The sequence below is a fragment of the Dromaius novaehollandiae genome, chromosome 7, assembly GCF_036370855.1.
Source record: "Dromaius novaehollandiae isolate bDroNov1 chromosome 7, bDroNov1.hap1, whole genome shotgun sequence".
Taxonomy (NCBI): domain Eukaryota; kingdom Metazoa; phylum Chordata; class Aves; order Casuariiformes; family Dromaiidae; genus Dromaius; species Dromaius novaehollandiae.
In genome coordinates, this window is record NC_088104.1 from 22,886,418 (window position 1) to 22,902,215 (window position 15,798).

General features: G+C 40.2%; 3 protein-coding genes across 6 annotated transcripts in view; 2 read left to right on the forward strand and 1 right to left on the reverse strand.

Moving 5' to 3' along the window:
* Window positions 1-1,137, forward strand: part of DHRS9 (dehydrogenase/reductase 9) — a 30,570-nt gene extending 29,433 nt beyond the window's left edge. For 2 of the 3 annotated variants that reach the window (XM_026093927.2, XM_026093936.2), the window contains one exon: window positions 647-1,137. In XM_026093927.2, the coding sequence (XP_025949712.1) occupies window positions 647-873 (227 nt within the window). In that variant the 3' untranslated portion in view covers window positions 874-1,137. Of the gene's footprint in view, window positions 1-638 lie in introns of all 3 variants that reach the window. The other variant, XM_026093958.2, reaches the window with a different exon arrangement.
* Window positions 1-11,107, reverse strand: part of ABCB11 (ATP binding cassette subfamily B member 11) — a 76,266-nt gene extending 65,159 nt beyond the window's left edge. For both annotated transcript variants that reach the window (XM_064514887.1, XM_064514886.1), the window contains exon 1: window positions 10,977-11,107. The gene's annotated coding sequence lies outside the window, so the exon portion shown is untranslated. The remainder of the gene's footprint in view (window positions 1-10,976) is intronic.
* Window positions 8,598-15,479, forward strand: LOC112997531 (retinol dehydrogenase 7-like). Its single transcript, XM_064515502.1, has 5 exons — window positions 8,598-8,619; window positions 9,686-10,003; window positions 11,667-11,925; window positions 14,456-14,619; window positions 15,119-15,479. The coding sequence occupies exons 1-5, from the start codon at window positions 8,598-8,600 to the stop codon at window positions 15,367-15,369; spliced, it is 1,014 nt and encodes a 337-aa protein (XP_064371572.1). The 3' UTR covers window positions 15,370-15,479.
* The last annotated feature ends 319 nt before the right edge of the window (window positions 15,480-15,798 follow it).

Sequence of the window (15,798 nt, forward strand, 5' to 3'; positions counted from 1 at the left end):
TTGAAATACTGTGATGTAAAAAGTTATGCTTCAAATGCTTCTGCACAGTCACAATATGGCTATCCACACAGAAGGAAAGAATTGTTATTTTATACCTGTGAGACTTTACTGAAATCTCAGTTAAAGATCAATTATTCATGTTGACATGTGGCTTTTGAGCAAACGTCCAAGCAGAAACACTTATCTGATGATGCCAGTCTGGACCAATATGCTTGGCATGTTTTTCTGTCATTACCTTTTATTTATTTAGTAACCAAATAGGAATAAACTCCCTTTGTTTCTATTAGCCCCTGTACTGATGAAGCCATTCAGGAATTGTGCCTGTATTTCTACTTCCCTCTGCATCTGACATATTTATGTTTATTCTGAGCAATTGCCAAGGCTAGCTACCTGTCCTGCGGCAATACAGGCCTGGCTTTGCCATGCCTGTTCCGCAACTAAGGGTAACTATATTGTTCTTGGGGTAAACTATATCACAAGGGCATTATGGGCAGGGGACTTAGTCGTCAGAAACCACTAGGAATTCTTGGCTAGGGAGAAACAAGAAATACCAATTCCTTAGCGAAATTGCACAAGTGTGGAGTGAGGAGTTCAGTGTCCTGGCTGTTGCTAAACAATCTTTTTTTTTTTTTTTTGAGTTTTACAGATGCAGCAAAGAAAGAAAAGCTGTCCAGGATCTGTCTTAACACGGACATTTCACCGGTTGTTCAGTGTATTGAACATGCCCTAACGAGCCTCCATCCACGCACTCATTACATTACTGGGAGAGATGCTAAGTTTTTTTGGAATCCCCTTTCAAAAATGCCTGCAGCTGTACAAGACTTCTTACTTCTGAGAAACAGAGCAGAGCTTGCAGCTCCACATGCAGAGTAAAGTCTTTGCTAATATCATCCCAGATGATAATCCCAATCCTCATCCCAGAGGAGACTGATTCTATAAAATCTGTCCTTTATTTGAACATGATCCAAACTGTACCTGAAATACATAAATGTAAGGGAATGAGAGTGTAAGAAATATATCTATTATTTGTCCAATATCTGCTACTATAAAAAAAATCCTTTCTTGTTTCATTATTTTGCTTCATTCCTAAAATGTAAACCAGAAAGAACAAAGTCATTATTAAACTTTCAGAAATTACTGTGACTTTTCAGTTCCTCCAATTTTTGGGTGCTCAGTTTGAAAGCCCTTAAAGGCTCCAGTTTTCAAAGGTCCATAAGTCACTCAAATATCCCAGGAAACTGGGGAAAGTGGCTGTAAGTCCCCAAAAGCAGGAAGAGGAGATCCATCTTCTCAGGCAGAGGAAGGAATGGAAACAGAGCCTTACTCTGGGAGAACCCTCTGCTGAACTCTTGCAATCCAAACTAGCCTCTTCCTGAGGCTACTTTCTTTAGTAGAGTCACCCCTATTCAATTTTGAAACCAAGGAAACTGTAGGTGCCTTCCCTAGGTGCAGTCCTAACTAGAGAGTGAGCAAAATAAAGTGCCTGCATCCTAGAGATGGCTGGGATTCACACCACTTCCCACCCACATGGTTTTACAGGGTTTAGGTGAGGCAGCTCCCTGGTCAGCATGCTAAAATCTTGTCAATCTAACTCTACCTCTGTATTGTAAAGGATCCATCGCTTCAAACTTAGATTGTGGATCCCAGTCAAGACAAGACAAGGGCCCAATACCTCCCATTTAGGTATTGAAGAGCTAAGAGGTTTGGGGGGGGGGGTTGTTTTGTTTTCTTGTTTTTAAATCTGAACTTGCAAGACTGCATGTCTGTAAGTTATTTCTTAGCATAAGAAAAATAGCCTTGTTTTTGTGAGGTGCTGAGTAATTCCTGCAGGGATGCTCTATTTCATGTTAAATTCCTGACAAAAATGCCTTTTAAGATCTAGCTCCATTAGAATTAATCATGACAAAGTGCTTGAGAACTGCAGAGACCCCCATGTCAGGCCTGAAACTGCACATTGCTCAGAAAGGCATTTCCTACTGTCATGGAAACTACGCAGTGATGAAACAAATGCTTTCTTCACAAATGCTTTCTTCATGCTGATGAATTTGCAGTGACATGATCAGGCTGAACAGCAAGCTACCCAATGGCTATCTAAATATTGCTGGTTGTCAATTTATTTTCCTTGGAGCTTGCAAAATGTTACTCTATTTTTCTCAGCACAGCTTACACTTAGGCTTTAGCATTTTCACTTTATTTTTATCTCAGTTATCTGAAAAGTTATTCCTTCTTGAGCAGGTTTGAGATGGATACCTCTGAACTAGCTACTCCTACTGAAATATTGATGGCACTGCCATTTGAGATTTTATTTTAAAAATTATGTCTGTCAAGAGAAGTGACAGAAAACCAAGTTCTCCTATTTAACATTTAAGTCAAAGGCTACTGTATAGTTGTCATGTGAGCTAGCAACCTCCCTTGCACAATCTATATGTTCTATTAACTTTTTGGGCAAGAGAACAGTCCATACCTGTTAGTGAAATTCTTGTCCCCTGTAGAAGAGGCAGCATTAGGTGCTAGTAATGCGAGTACGGGCCTTAGCAGAGAGCCCTGATGTCACTTCACATGGAACCTCATTCTCCTTCTGGAAGTTAATCATTCCCCCCATGAGAGATTATTCAATTCAAAGTGATTAGGGAAACAGAGTATAGAAGGATACCATCTAGTCTGATCTCCATCTTTAGAAATTCGAGTTTGGCTGGCTTATGTTAGTCCCTGTCAGACCTCAGCTGCTGTGAGACCCTAGCGCTGTGAAGGTTGACATTTAAAGGAAATTACAAACAGAATTTGGGTCACAGCACATTAACTGTAAATATATTTAATTTAAAATTAGCAAAGCAGGGAAAACATCAGCTGTTCAACATATTCCTAAGGCACTTCTCATTGTATAAAGGGCCAGATTCTGCTGGCATTTTCTCTCCTGCAACCAGATGTTTTATTTACTCAAATGCCAACAGAAAGAACCAGTCACTTCCAGAAAGAGTAAATTACAGCGTGTTCTGCTATAGCTATAAAAGTCTGTCCTGCTCACAAGGCCGTATAAGACAGGTGCATATTTCCTACTGTGTTTTAAAACATATAACAAACTGTGTATGTAAAACACACTGTTTTAGACACCAGCAGCCTCACTCAGGAGATGATTAGTGACTTACACAAGGTCAGTTGGTAAGTCAGAACATCCTCAGTGACTACACCCACAAGATCCGACTTCTGTTAGCTTGCTGGAACCAATATATAAAATTATGCTTCAAAACCTCCATTTATGCAGCAGGAATAATGTTAGTTTCTTGTTTTTCCATTTGAGAATCTCATTTCCTTTCCCAATATTGTGCTTTAAGCAGGGTCATTTTCCCACGTCCTTTCTAGGACTCAGGGATTTCATTAAGAAATACACCTATGGACCCAATGGGAAATCAGACATTCAAGTGCTGCCTTTTGTACATGGAAGATTGTCTCATGACAAGCTCTCTGTAACAGAAAGCTACATCTGGAGCTCACATTTTGCTTAGGTAATTTCTCCTCTGTTATGTTCCCCACAAATAACATGCTCCCAGCAAATCAGAGAATCCTCTGTGAGAAAAGAAACTTATGCTGTGTTTCAGTGTTTTCTGAGATGCTAAGCAGGATCTGTTCTGCTCTCCGAAACAATTTTCTACAATTCAAAAGCAGGATCCTGAGAATAAAGCTAGCAGTAGAGAAAGAAAAATTCCTTCTAGATTTCTCTCTCCTACATATATGTGGCAAAGGGTTGCTACCTGTCATAACAGGTAGTTAATAATAACAGGTTGTTAATAATAATCCTGACTTGACAATATAACCTAGCCTTAGACTTAGAGAAGCATTCCACTGGGAAGGGCTTTGCCTGCTTGTAGATTGCTGTTCTGTGGTCCTTTCAACCAATCTGTCATTCAAATCAGTTCAGACATGACTAGGCAGGCCTAACAAGAATGTCTGTGGGACTTGGCCTAGAGAAGAAATCTATGCCAGCCACCTGTTAAAAAGCATGCATGGAGACCCTAAGTCTCCAGCAAGTTGCACATATCTACTGATCATCTGGAGAGTGCTGCAAGGGTAATAACAGCCCGCACCAGAGCTGGGGCTCTGTCAGAAAGTGGCAAAAGAAGCAGGGATTTCCAGACCCATGCCAGAATGAGTGGGGAGAGGAACTGGAGGGGAAAGAGCTGTCCACCAAGCAGAGGATGAACTCTACAGCTCCTGGCAGGGAGGAGGAGCAGCAGCAGGTGTTACCTGCCAGTCTGGGACTGGCTGCAATTGCCACGGTCTGGTCAACTAACTGAACAGGGCCAGATCACTTCCAGCTCTACCCTACTGATATCATCTTGGATGATATCATTCAAATCCAAGCTTGCTCTCTGACCGCTCCACCTCACTTGTTTTTCTAAGTCTAGATTTTCTTCTCATCCAGTTAGTTTCAGGTCAATCTCATAACCTGCTTACTCATTCATTCTACTATCGCGAACTACCTTTGCCCAACCCTCCCCACCTCCTGCACCACTGCATTTGGGAGCAGGGACCATGCAGCTTTAAGAATGGAGAGGAATAAGGAAAAAGAGTTCTGCTTACAGATTTTTTTTTTTAAAAAAAGCACACACACACACAATTTGCAGCTGGATCAGAAGTACCCAGCAAAGTCTGGGCCAGGTAATAAATGAACAAACAGCTTATCAGTCATATGTTAGAATCTTTTCCCATGCAAACTGTAGGGCTTTTATTTGCATATTTGGCAGAACTTGAGCTTTTATTTGAAAAACACTTTGATTACTCAACCAATTGATTTGTTTCAAGTATCATAAAGCTGCCACCTAGACTATTAAAAAAAAAAAAAAGTCCCTAAAACTTGTCAAGCATAAGGTATATTTTCCTCAACTTTTGTCCCCAAAAGATCAAATCATGCCAATAATAACTTGCCCAAATAAAGGGGAAAAAGACAGAGTTGTGGAGGACTGAACCAGTTCCTCCTAATGGAAAGACTCCTGGCAATTTCAACATAAGGAGCAGATCAGTCCTCCCCAGCTGAGTAGATTAGTTCTCCCTAATGAGCCTTCACAATCCCCAGGCTCTGTAGATTACTATATATAGGCCACCAATGCTTATACAATATAGGTGGACTAGGCAGGCAGACAGCATACATGTAAGATTAATACCAAGTAAGTTGCTAAGACAGGCATCAGAGCACAAGTCATAATCAACAGCAGGGAAACAGGCCATGCTTGTCAGCCGACGCACAATGATCACAAAGCACCGTCAGATAGAATTTACAGTGAGATTTTTCTCAAAACTATCACTGTGCAGGTCTTAGTGAACAAGCTTATGAGGTTGACTCCAGCAGTTTCTCCATTCTGATGCTGGAAATAACTGGAAAAGGCAACTCCTGAGCACCTGGAAACACAGCGAGCTTGAGAATGTCACCCCAGAACGTGAGTACCAGCACAAAACAGAGCTCATGTCTAATATAGTGAGTAGTAACAGTTATATGCATTTGCAGAATAGCTAAAAAACAGGTGCTTAGTTTGTTCTCTAAGTGCACAGACAAGAATATGTCCAGTCTCTTCTTTTCTAGAGTGATTTTTAACCATCTGCTGCTTATTCAAGCACCTACAGGATCTGAATAAAATGCTAACTCAGTAGTGTCTTTCGCAGCATGCAGAACCTTTCTTTGCTCGACTTCTTTATTTTGTTTTACTGCTCAGTCACCTAAGGGTTTACACGGTTTTACCTTCTCCCTTTGTCTTTTACCAATGATATGGTAGAAAATCCATAGTGTGAGCAATACAAGGAAAGAGGACAATCGTGTCTAGAAATCAGCACTTATTTTGCCAGGCTCTGCCTTCATCTCCCTGTGGAACAGCATAGGAGAGTTTGGATATGTATTTCTTTTAATGAGACACTTTGATGAAGATCTTAAGATACCTGCTGACCACTGAACTGAACTATCACACTTCCCTTTTTATAGAGCAGATGAAAAAAAGCCCCTCTTTTCTATGAGGAAAAGTGCAAAGTCCCACATCTGCAGGAATAGCTCACATAAGAATGGGAGATGTGATGTGATTGCTTCTATGTTCCACTGAAGAGCCAGCAGGTTTGCAGCACTGGCAGGAAGACAGATTTCTAGAATTTGTACATCTTAGAATCTGTAAAGCTTTTAGGGAATCTGCCAGAGTATTTTCTGATAAACATAAAACCTCCAACAACTGTTTCATGAATGCTGTTTCTGAAGGATTCCCATCCCTAAACTCCCTCATTAGCAGTTCTTTCTCAGCTCGGCTGGTAGGTCACTCTAACCTATAACAGAGCACTGACTTCTGTAGGTTTGCACTGTGAGGATAAGAGAATCCATCAAAATATATCCAGACCCTAAATCTCACTCTGAGCTGAAGTGTTTTGGCCCAACTACCGAAGTAAACTTGCTGTGGGAATAAAAAAAAAAAAAGTAATGCTCCCCTCCAACAGGATCTATGTGCTTTGGTTTTCTTTAGTACAGAGAAGCAACGGATGCTGCATTTTGCTTTCATCTAAGGATCTGAAAGTACTCTTAGTGTCGTCACACTCATTTTCTTTACAGCCAATTGCTTTTATAATAGCCTTTGTCTGAGCACAAAGAGCCAAGGTCCATCCCAAGGATTCTCAATTTGCCAGGTGAATATCAAAGTTTGAATGGAACATAGACTTTGCCTTTAGCTATTTACTGGCTATACTAATAATCAGAGTTCAATATTTATGGAGCTATATCAATAGCTTTAAATATCAAGCTGACATTTTCTCTGGAAACACATACTTTACCACAACAGACAGCTATTTCCGAACTGATATCTCTGGAAGAGTTTTGTTTTGTTTTGTTTTTAAAAAATGTTTTACATAGTTGTCAAAAAAAAAAGTATCTTGTATAACATCTCACATTCATTGAAAAATTCACAGACAATTTTCTTGAAAGAAAATATTAACTGAGACCATTTCCTTTTGTTCTCATCCCAGACTCCTTTCAGAGGGTATAACATCACCTAACAGAATAAATACTTGCAGATGGCTCCAGCAGAGCAAAAACCAGTTTGGTACACAGCACTCAACATACATGTGTTATTAGAGAAGGAGACTGGATTCTCAGTGAGAACTACACTGGTTAGGGATTAAAGGTTTAAGAACACAGGCCTAGGGCCGATAGGGAAAAGACGAGTGGCAGAGCCTCAATTATTGCTACTGAAACACAGAGACTGTTGCTAACCAGAGCAGTCTGGGGCATTTCTCTAACAGGAGCCCAACTAGACACTCCAGGGCTTTTTCACTCAGCCCATTTCGAATTTAACCTCATCTCCAGCAGTGCAAACTCACTGCCTGCCATTTTCCGCTTACAGCACAGCCAAGGGCAGGAAGATGTAATTTACAGCCCCAGTTTCAAATTAGATTAATCTTTCCCCTAAATCTCTAACCACCTCATTTTATTTTGTATTGGGAAAAGGTGAGTTAAGTCCCAAAATGATGCATCACAGCAGTAGCTTGCTGAGTAGCTGCTTGATTTACTGGTGTGAGGTTAAAAGAGCCTGCTAGTAGCAACTTCTCTCTCTGCATCTAGCTCAGCTCCAAATTCTAAATCAACAGTCAGAGGAAATGTCATTGCTGGGCATGTCTTTGCAAACAGATTGGGGTACCTATGACTGGTTACTGCAACATCCCATTTTCAGACTGTATTTTACAGCAGTGAAACCTGAAATAGCCTGAGCTCTTTAACACAATTTTAATGGCTCTGTGTCAGAGCATACACAAGTCCTCTCAGAAAATAAATGTCGTCAGCTCAGCGAAACATTATGAAGTTGGTTCCAAAGTGCACACACTCAGGAATACTGCAACCCTTTGTCAGACTTAACAGGCATATTCACAGTAAAAAAAGCCAAGTATCTAGGTAAAGTACCTGAACAAGAGGGCCAGTTATGTTAGCCTTGGCACAACAGGGAGATGGGCTGCTCAAATACCCAGTGCAGCCCAGGGACAAATCTAATGCCCCAAAAATTCAGTGGGAGCCTTTCTGTGAATTGCAGTGGAAGGGGAAGCAAACTCTTAACAGTTTCTGTATTTACTTAATATTTTAAAACCAAATAAGGTTAACCAGTAGCTCATAGATCTATACCCATGGCTATCAAGACATCCAAATATGCAAAATAAGATCATTAAGTGGGTATGAATGTTGTGCATCAACTTTGACTAATTTCACTTAGAGTCCGACATTAATTTACTATCAGATTCTAAGACCATGTCCATATAGTTAGTCACTCCTACTTGGCTAGATGACAGTGAAATTTAAAATCAGAGTAAACCCAAATCACTCCAACAACTCAGTAGGAACAGAAAGACAAGAAAGGCTCCAGCAACCAGGCCTAATAAATTAGGCTTCCTTTAATATTCATGTAGCAAGGCTGTCACAGAATAGTCAGCCAAATGAATGCTTAAACTCTAGAAAACTCTGAGTTATGGAAGAATATAAAAGAAAGATTTCTTCCTCTGAGTATATTTAAATACTAGATGTACTCAAAAAATCCTTTATTTTAATGTATCAATTCATTCTTTTAATACAATCACATTTTAAAGGCCAGATGTCTGCACCTGGACACATATGTAGGTAGCTAGCACCAAAGTCACTCAGCACCTGTGAAAAAAAGTTTCTTTAGCAGGATGTCTGAGTGCCACACTGGAAAATGCTGAGCAGCCTTCCCATAAATTTAGGTTTTAATTAATTATTTCGGTTTAGTTCTTGCACAAACCAAAAATACAAATAGAAAACCAGTAACCAATCATGAAGATTTTAGCTTGGCGAGAACAGTATTCTATGTTTATCAACAGTCTTGGCAAATAATAGCATCCAGTAGCAAGCATCTAGCAGCAACATGTATCCTCCCCACCAGAGTTCAGAAATCTCGCATTTCCTCAGTGCCTCTTTCTTAGGACAACATTTACATGCATTTTCCCATTTATTTATACAAACAGAGTTCTCATATATATTTCACTGTGCATCAGCACTGAACAAGGAGTAAGGACAGAAAGGGGGAGGTAGAAGACCCTGACACTGACCTAAAGTCCCCCTTGCCTAAGGAGCGGAGAGCAAATAGCTTGCCATCATACAACACAAGTTACACAACAGATTAGTCAGCAGACCTACCATTACAGCTTAGGCTTTTCTAGTCATTCTTGGGGTCACTCTGCTTCTATGGTACAAATTAGAAGAGCAGCGTAGGTATCATCAAACAATTGTCCTTCTTCCCAGAAGAATTCCTCTTTTTCCAGTATTAACACAAATAATCACCAGTGTTGAGAGAAAGAAAAGGGGAGGGGGAGGGCACGACTGTGAGAACAGACGCAGTAGTTTCTTTCAGCCTGAAACATCCTGAGAGGATGGGGCAGACTAGGAAGACTGGCAAGTAAAGCTTGAAAACAATGGAAATCTATTGAAAAGCAGGTCAAGAGAAAGTTTTGCCAAGGCATGTATTATTCATGGATACCAATCACATTGTGCCAAAGCTTCTGCCCCTGCTCCCCTCTTCCCTACAGCAGGCCGGAAGGGTTGTAACCAGAAACAGAGCTCTGCACGGGAATTGTGTCTAAGGAAGCTGGGGGACTGGCTGAGCATGTTTACTTCATTGTATTTCTAGATCACTAACTATCTGCTCACAGCTTTCTCTTTCAGACTCACTGCACATAGGAATTTTGGTGTCCATACTTTCTCTTATCATTTACTGTCTCATCAGAGACAGTCACAGAGTAAGAGACCTGAGTGGAAAGCACATCTTCATAACAAGCTGTGACACTGGGCTTGGAAACTCACTGGCTAAATGGCTTGACAAAAGGGGGTTTCATGTCATTGCTGCATGCGTCACAGAGAAAGGAAGGCAAGACCTACAGTCCTGCTGCTCACTCTCAATGAAGACAGTGAACCTGAACTTAGCTGACCCCAGCAGCATTTCCAGGGCTGTGCTATTTGTGACAGAAGAGACTGCTGGAAAGGGTAAGTGATAAGGTCGGTGCCCATAAAAAAATGCTTCAGTATAACCAAACGTAGCCTGGCTAAGAGCTCTGGAGCCTCCCCAGTACCTGCAGAGGAGGGCTCCTCTTACTGAGGAAGCACATTCAGTCTTCAGTTCTGTCTCATAAGCCATCATAGTTCAAAAAGACTGTCTCCAGCAATGCTCTTGGCCTCACTTTTACCAACAGAGTGCCTAAAAATCTAGTTGTTCAAGTTGTTAAAACCAGATCATTACCACATGTGTTTTCAAGGCTTTTTCTGCTGCAGTTTAAGAACTTCACCTGGGACAGGGTGCTAAATGGTACCCCAAAGAACTCCCTTGACAATGAAGCCAGCCCGACCAATAGAAAATTGCTGGCAGAGGTTTCATTTATCCCTCCTCTAGGAGGAAGAGGGTGTATTTGCAGGACTAGATGAGTCTGATTTTACAATGTGCACAACAATTGCACTGACTGTAACAACTGAACAGTTGTTATTTCAGCTGGTTTTCTCTGAGTTGTTAGAGGTAGTGCTCAATACCACCGTCCTATACCTCCAAGCACTTGTCTAAAACAAAGAGAAAGAATTTGACCTTGGATACCTACAAGTGGTGTTAAAAACATGACTTCAGCATAGTTTTTTTTTGCAAAGCATAATAAAAGGTAAATAAGGGCATGGTAAATACATTCAATTGTGACAATATATGCCTTTCTTTTTCAGTGCCACTAGCTCAGACTAGACATTGTTAAGTGCAGCCAAGGGGGACCACAGCATTGCAGCTAGCTAATGTAATAAACAGTTGTACTAAATATCCAATAAGCTCATTAATTAATTAATTAATTAAAACTGTATCTTTTTCCAGTAGACCTTTTTCCTCAAAGCTTGTGAAACATTTTTTGGCCTCTTCATGCAAAGTCCCAGGCAATTTTTAAGTAGAATGAATGAGGGCAAGGACAAAATAATTATTAGAACTTACTTCTTCAGAAGCTTTTCTTCAAGCAGGTCTCTGCTTTCAGTTTGTGGGAAGTTGTATGTTCTCAGTCCAGGTAACCACTGCTAACACTCTCTCCTCATTCTGAGCAAATCTTCAAAGAGACTGAGCACTGAACCTTCAGCCTCTCCCACTAAGGACAGGCTGTTCCCAGCAAACTCTTAGAAGCGTCACTATTTATCTAAACCTCCCCAAGTAATTTATAAAGTAGTAAAGCAGTATTATCACTGCACAGGGTTAAGCTAATATTTTTAGAAGTACTGACTAATTCTGCATGTCTAGTTTAGACTTTAGACTGTAACCCAGAAAAGTATTCAGTCTCTTCACTTCTACATGTATTACTTGATTTTCACAGAAAATACATGCATGGTAAGAGCCCACATGCTTAGATCTGGGCAGTAGCGCCCAATATGCTGTCCCATCTTTCCACCTGAAATCATTTTTCTTTAATACTTTACCCACTCTCATTCAGAGTCATTGCATAAGGCCTTCAACCAATTTTGCCAGGTGTCCAGTGTAGAGCTAGATACTTAGAAGCAAATCCCAGTCAGCTGTATTCATCTCACTGAAGTTATTGTGGAGTATGTACTTGGTTCCTAATGCTACATATGAAATCCTACTCAGCAGGTATGATACTGCCACGTACTGAAAGAAATGGTTTTGGAATCCTCTTAGGGCTTTTTGGCTTGGTGAACAATGCTGAAGGAACAACACCTGTGGCACCCACTGACTGGCTGAGGATAGAAGATTTCCACTCAGTTCTGGATGTCAGTCTAATAGGATTGATTGAAATCACACTCAAGCTTCTACCACTTCTGAAAAAAGCCAAGGGAAGAGTAGTCAATCTGATCAATGCCAAAGGCCTTATGGCATTTGTAGGAGGTGGCTACAGCCTGTCCAAGTGGGGAATGGAAGCTTTTTCTGACACTTTACGGTGAGTTGTTAAATATACGTGTGAATTCAAGAATGGATTCCAAATACTTTGAAGGAGGGTGACTGTATGTTTGCTTCTTTCTTTTTCTTTCTGCAAATCTTGCCTAAAGGAGGAAATAAAAAGACACTGATGTTGGTCATTTGTTTGGGATTTCTATCTCCAGTAGCATGAACAGAACAACTGGGAAACTGCAATGGGAAATGTTTGTGTATCCTGGACAAATGGCTAGCATGCAGCCATGGGACACATAAACCCACTGCATACATACAAGTAAATCAACAGTATAGCCTGGACAGACATCCAGAGCTTCCTGAGCAAGTTGTACTTACTATTTTCATGCTGCTTCGTAAATATTATACTTCCAGATGTATGCACATGACACAGGAGGACCCTGGACATGTTGCATTGTTGCATAAGGATTACAAAAATGTGCATGCACATACATCTCACTGGTTGAGTTCCTTTTTTAAAATACGGAAATAACAAAGTAAAATAACGGCTCTGTTGCTCAACACTATTAGTGAGGAGGAAAGAAACTGTAACTACGTGAAGTATACATGTAGTTATCTTAAATGGCTTATATTGACAGAAATAGCTCAAGCGTGGCAATAGCAGATACAATTATGTCAGTTATGTTTGTTTAAATTTGGCAGTACGTGACTACAATTAACTATGGTAACTGGCAGTGGATAAACTCATAATAAACTCAGCAGCATAGAATCATGGTAATTATTAGCAGCGTAGTGTTATGGTTATGATAAGCACTCTCAGATTCCTGAGCTCTCTCAACCTGCTAAGGTCTGCAAGACCCCTCTACTGGCTCTAACAGTCCACAGTTATGGCACAGGGGCACCAGCAATGTCCCATCTGGCATGTTGAGATGGGTTGGAGAAGATGTTTGACTTTGCAGCATGGGTCTGATTCACAGACTCTGAGGTGTTGAATGATCATCCTCTTCTGCTGTTCCCACCCTGTAGCCACTGAGTTATCTTTTCATCCTCTCAAAACTCGGTGATGGCTTTCCGTACTTTCCCCATTTCTGGCTTGTCCCTGTTGAATTGGTTCCCAAACTAACCCTAAGATATCCAGTCACTCTGGCCTCATTTTGCAGATGTCTTCCTGTTGAGTCAGTCACAAGTCTGATCCCGACATACCAGTCACTTTGCACTTGGCCTGCAGCTGTCTCTTAACCATGACATTCTTACATTATCCACCCTATAGTCTACTAATTTGCCAGATATTTCATGCAGAAATTCAGCAGGGTTGGCTTTTGTCTCATGACGTGGACTCTGCCAAATGCATTTGTGCAGGGTTGGCATTTCAGTTTGCTTTCCACTACTATGGGCCCAAGACCCTGCTCCTGTTAAATTTCCTCTTACAAACGTCAGTATTTTTGCAGAGCTGTGGTAAGCAGAAAGCTTTGTATCTTCACATGAGGTTCAGTGGAACATTCTTTCTTCCCACTTAATAAAGTTTTATAATTAGTCTATGTGCCTTATACATCATTTCTCTACACAATAACAATACCGAAAATATCTGTGTGGATCTTCTCCAAAACCAGTTCAAGCTAAAACAATTCTGTATGCTCACAACAGAATTATGAAGTGCCTATGTCAAAAATATTCCACATCTCCTCTATTGTCAATTTATGACCCATTTTATTTTGCTCTAATGTTCCATAACAGTCTGAGCTGGGTGATTCCAAGCAGCAAGTAGACCATCCTAACTTCAGAAAGTATGCTGAGCAGCCTTCACAGTTGTGTTGCACTGCCTTGTGGTGGCTGAGGCCTAGCCAGATGAGTCATGTTTTCACCCAGATGAGGAAAGTTGGTTGCAAACCTTTATGAATGCTTATATAAAGAAACTACATACACCAAGCTTATATATTACAGACTTAAACACTAATGTTTATTTAATCCTTGCATTCTTTGGAGTATAGCACCCTGAGTCTCTGAAGTTGCCCTATGGGACAAAGAGGCCATTTGTGTGCTGAAGGAGTTGCATTGCAACTCAAATTACAGAGGGAATCATGCTATCAAAAAGCAGACTGACCTTTACTGCAGCAACATTTAACAATTTAACCATAATCATTTAACCATACAATGGAGTATAGGGTTCTAATCCAACTGAATAATTTTGCTCACTTACTTACACTTTTTCCCAGGCACTTTATAATCTGCTTCTGCTGGTAAACCATTGGCAGCTGGAATGATACAGCAGTATTTGAAATGGTCAAAGTTTCAGTTTGATAATACATGGTTCAGATGGAGCTGGCTGTCACATCTTTTGCAGCAGTCCAAAATAAACCACACAATATCTGTGAATCTACCTGACACTGCCTTGTTTCTCAGGCTTACTTGCCTGCTACTTTTTCACAGTGATAGGCAGAATAAAATTATCGTGACATAAGAAGATAAGAACAAAAATCTCAAATATTCATTGATGTGTCACTTTCTACTTACTTGTGTTTAATAGTTATGCCAATATTGGATGGTTACTGTGTTTTTTTGTTTTTTGTTTTTTTCCCTAGGATAGAGATTCAGCATTTTGGAGTGAAAGTAAGCATTATTGAGCATGGTTTCTTTATGGCAGGAGTAGTTAGTTCAGATGTCATTGAGAGAGACCTCTTAAGACTTTGGAACAGACTGACTCCTGAGATCAGAGAAGCCTATGGAGAAAAATACTTTGCTGAATGTAAGTACAAAAAGAACGTTTGCTGGATTTCATTAACTTTGTTTAATAAATCATTGATGATTCTTCTGGAATACATGTATGTTAGATAAGGTCTATGCTACTAGTTCCCCTATAAGATCAGTGAGATATGATGTCTTAGTGCCATTCTTAGTCCTTAGATAGAGGTAAAATGCCTAAGGAGAAATTCATTGTTACAATCATATTTCTAAGATTATGGTTGATTTCTGAAAAGTTGTGCTATGTTGTGCTGTACCTACAGTAGGCAACATCTAGCCTACAATATGGGCTAGGGAGGTTTCTGTTTACCTGGTTCTTGACTGTTCTGCAGCCCTTGCTGGTCTCTGCTCTGCTGTAGCTACACTGCTCTCAGTACTCAATCCAGTAGTTTAATGCAAGCCTGAATACATCTACAGAAGCTGCAGCCATACCTTTGAATATAAAGAATCTTCTATCAGAGAATGTTACATAAATGTTTTCAGATTTATCATCTTTTTTACAGATATAAAAGCTCAAAGATTATCAGTGAGAAGACTGTGTGACTCTGATCTTTCTAAGGTCATGAAATGCATGGAACATGCCCTAATAGCAAAGTACCCCAGGACACGATATGGAGCTGGATGGGATGCAAAGTTCTTTTGGCTCTTTCTCTCCTATGCACCAACCTGTTTATCTGACATGCTGCTGTGTATAATCTTTCCAACTCCAGCAGCTAGTGGCAGATCGGTTCCTGGAATTCTAATTAACATTTAGTATTAAACCAGTGTCAACTCTACAGGAATAATCGTTATTCCTCCCAAAACCACGTCCTCTTCTTTACCACTAACAAGACTGCTTAAATTCCCTTCAGAAAACACTTTGATTCTTTCTTTTTTTCCCTCGGCTTTCTGAGTTGGGAGACAAATTTGTAAATCTACCATGTTTCAAAGTCTTTTTTTTATTCTCTTAAGTGATAATCAATTTTGTATAAATGTATGCATTCATACAACATTCAGCTACAAAGCTGGTTAATGCTATTCACCCAGTTTTTCAAGCAGACTTCACCAACATATAGGTTTAGTCAATTCAAAATACAGCACTGCTCTTTCAGTAAGTTTCCAACTATCTTATACATGTACCTTATAGGATGTATTTCCTCAGGTCTATTCACCTATTTCATGGGGTTTGCTCATTCTGTCTTAT

What these genes read in the sequence shown, in the direction of transcription:
- LOC112997531 (XM_064515502.1), top strand. Translation starts at nt 8,598, where the DNA reads ATGTCTGCACCTGGACACATAT. An exon ending in GTCTGCACCTGGACACATAT is followed by an intron (nt 8,620 to 9,685) that starts GTAGGTAGCTAG and finishes TTTCTCTTTCAG; the next exon opens with ACTCACTGCACATAGGAATT. An exon ending in AGAAGAGACTGCTGGAAAGG is followed by an intron (nt 10,004 to 11,666) that starts GTAAGTGATAAG and finishes GAATCCTCTTAG; the next exon opens with GGCTTTTTGGCTTGGTGAAC.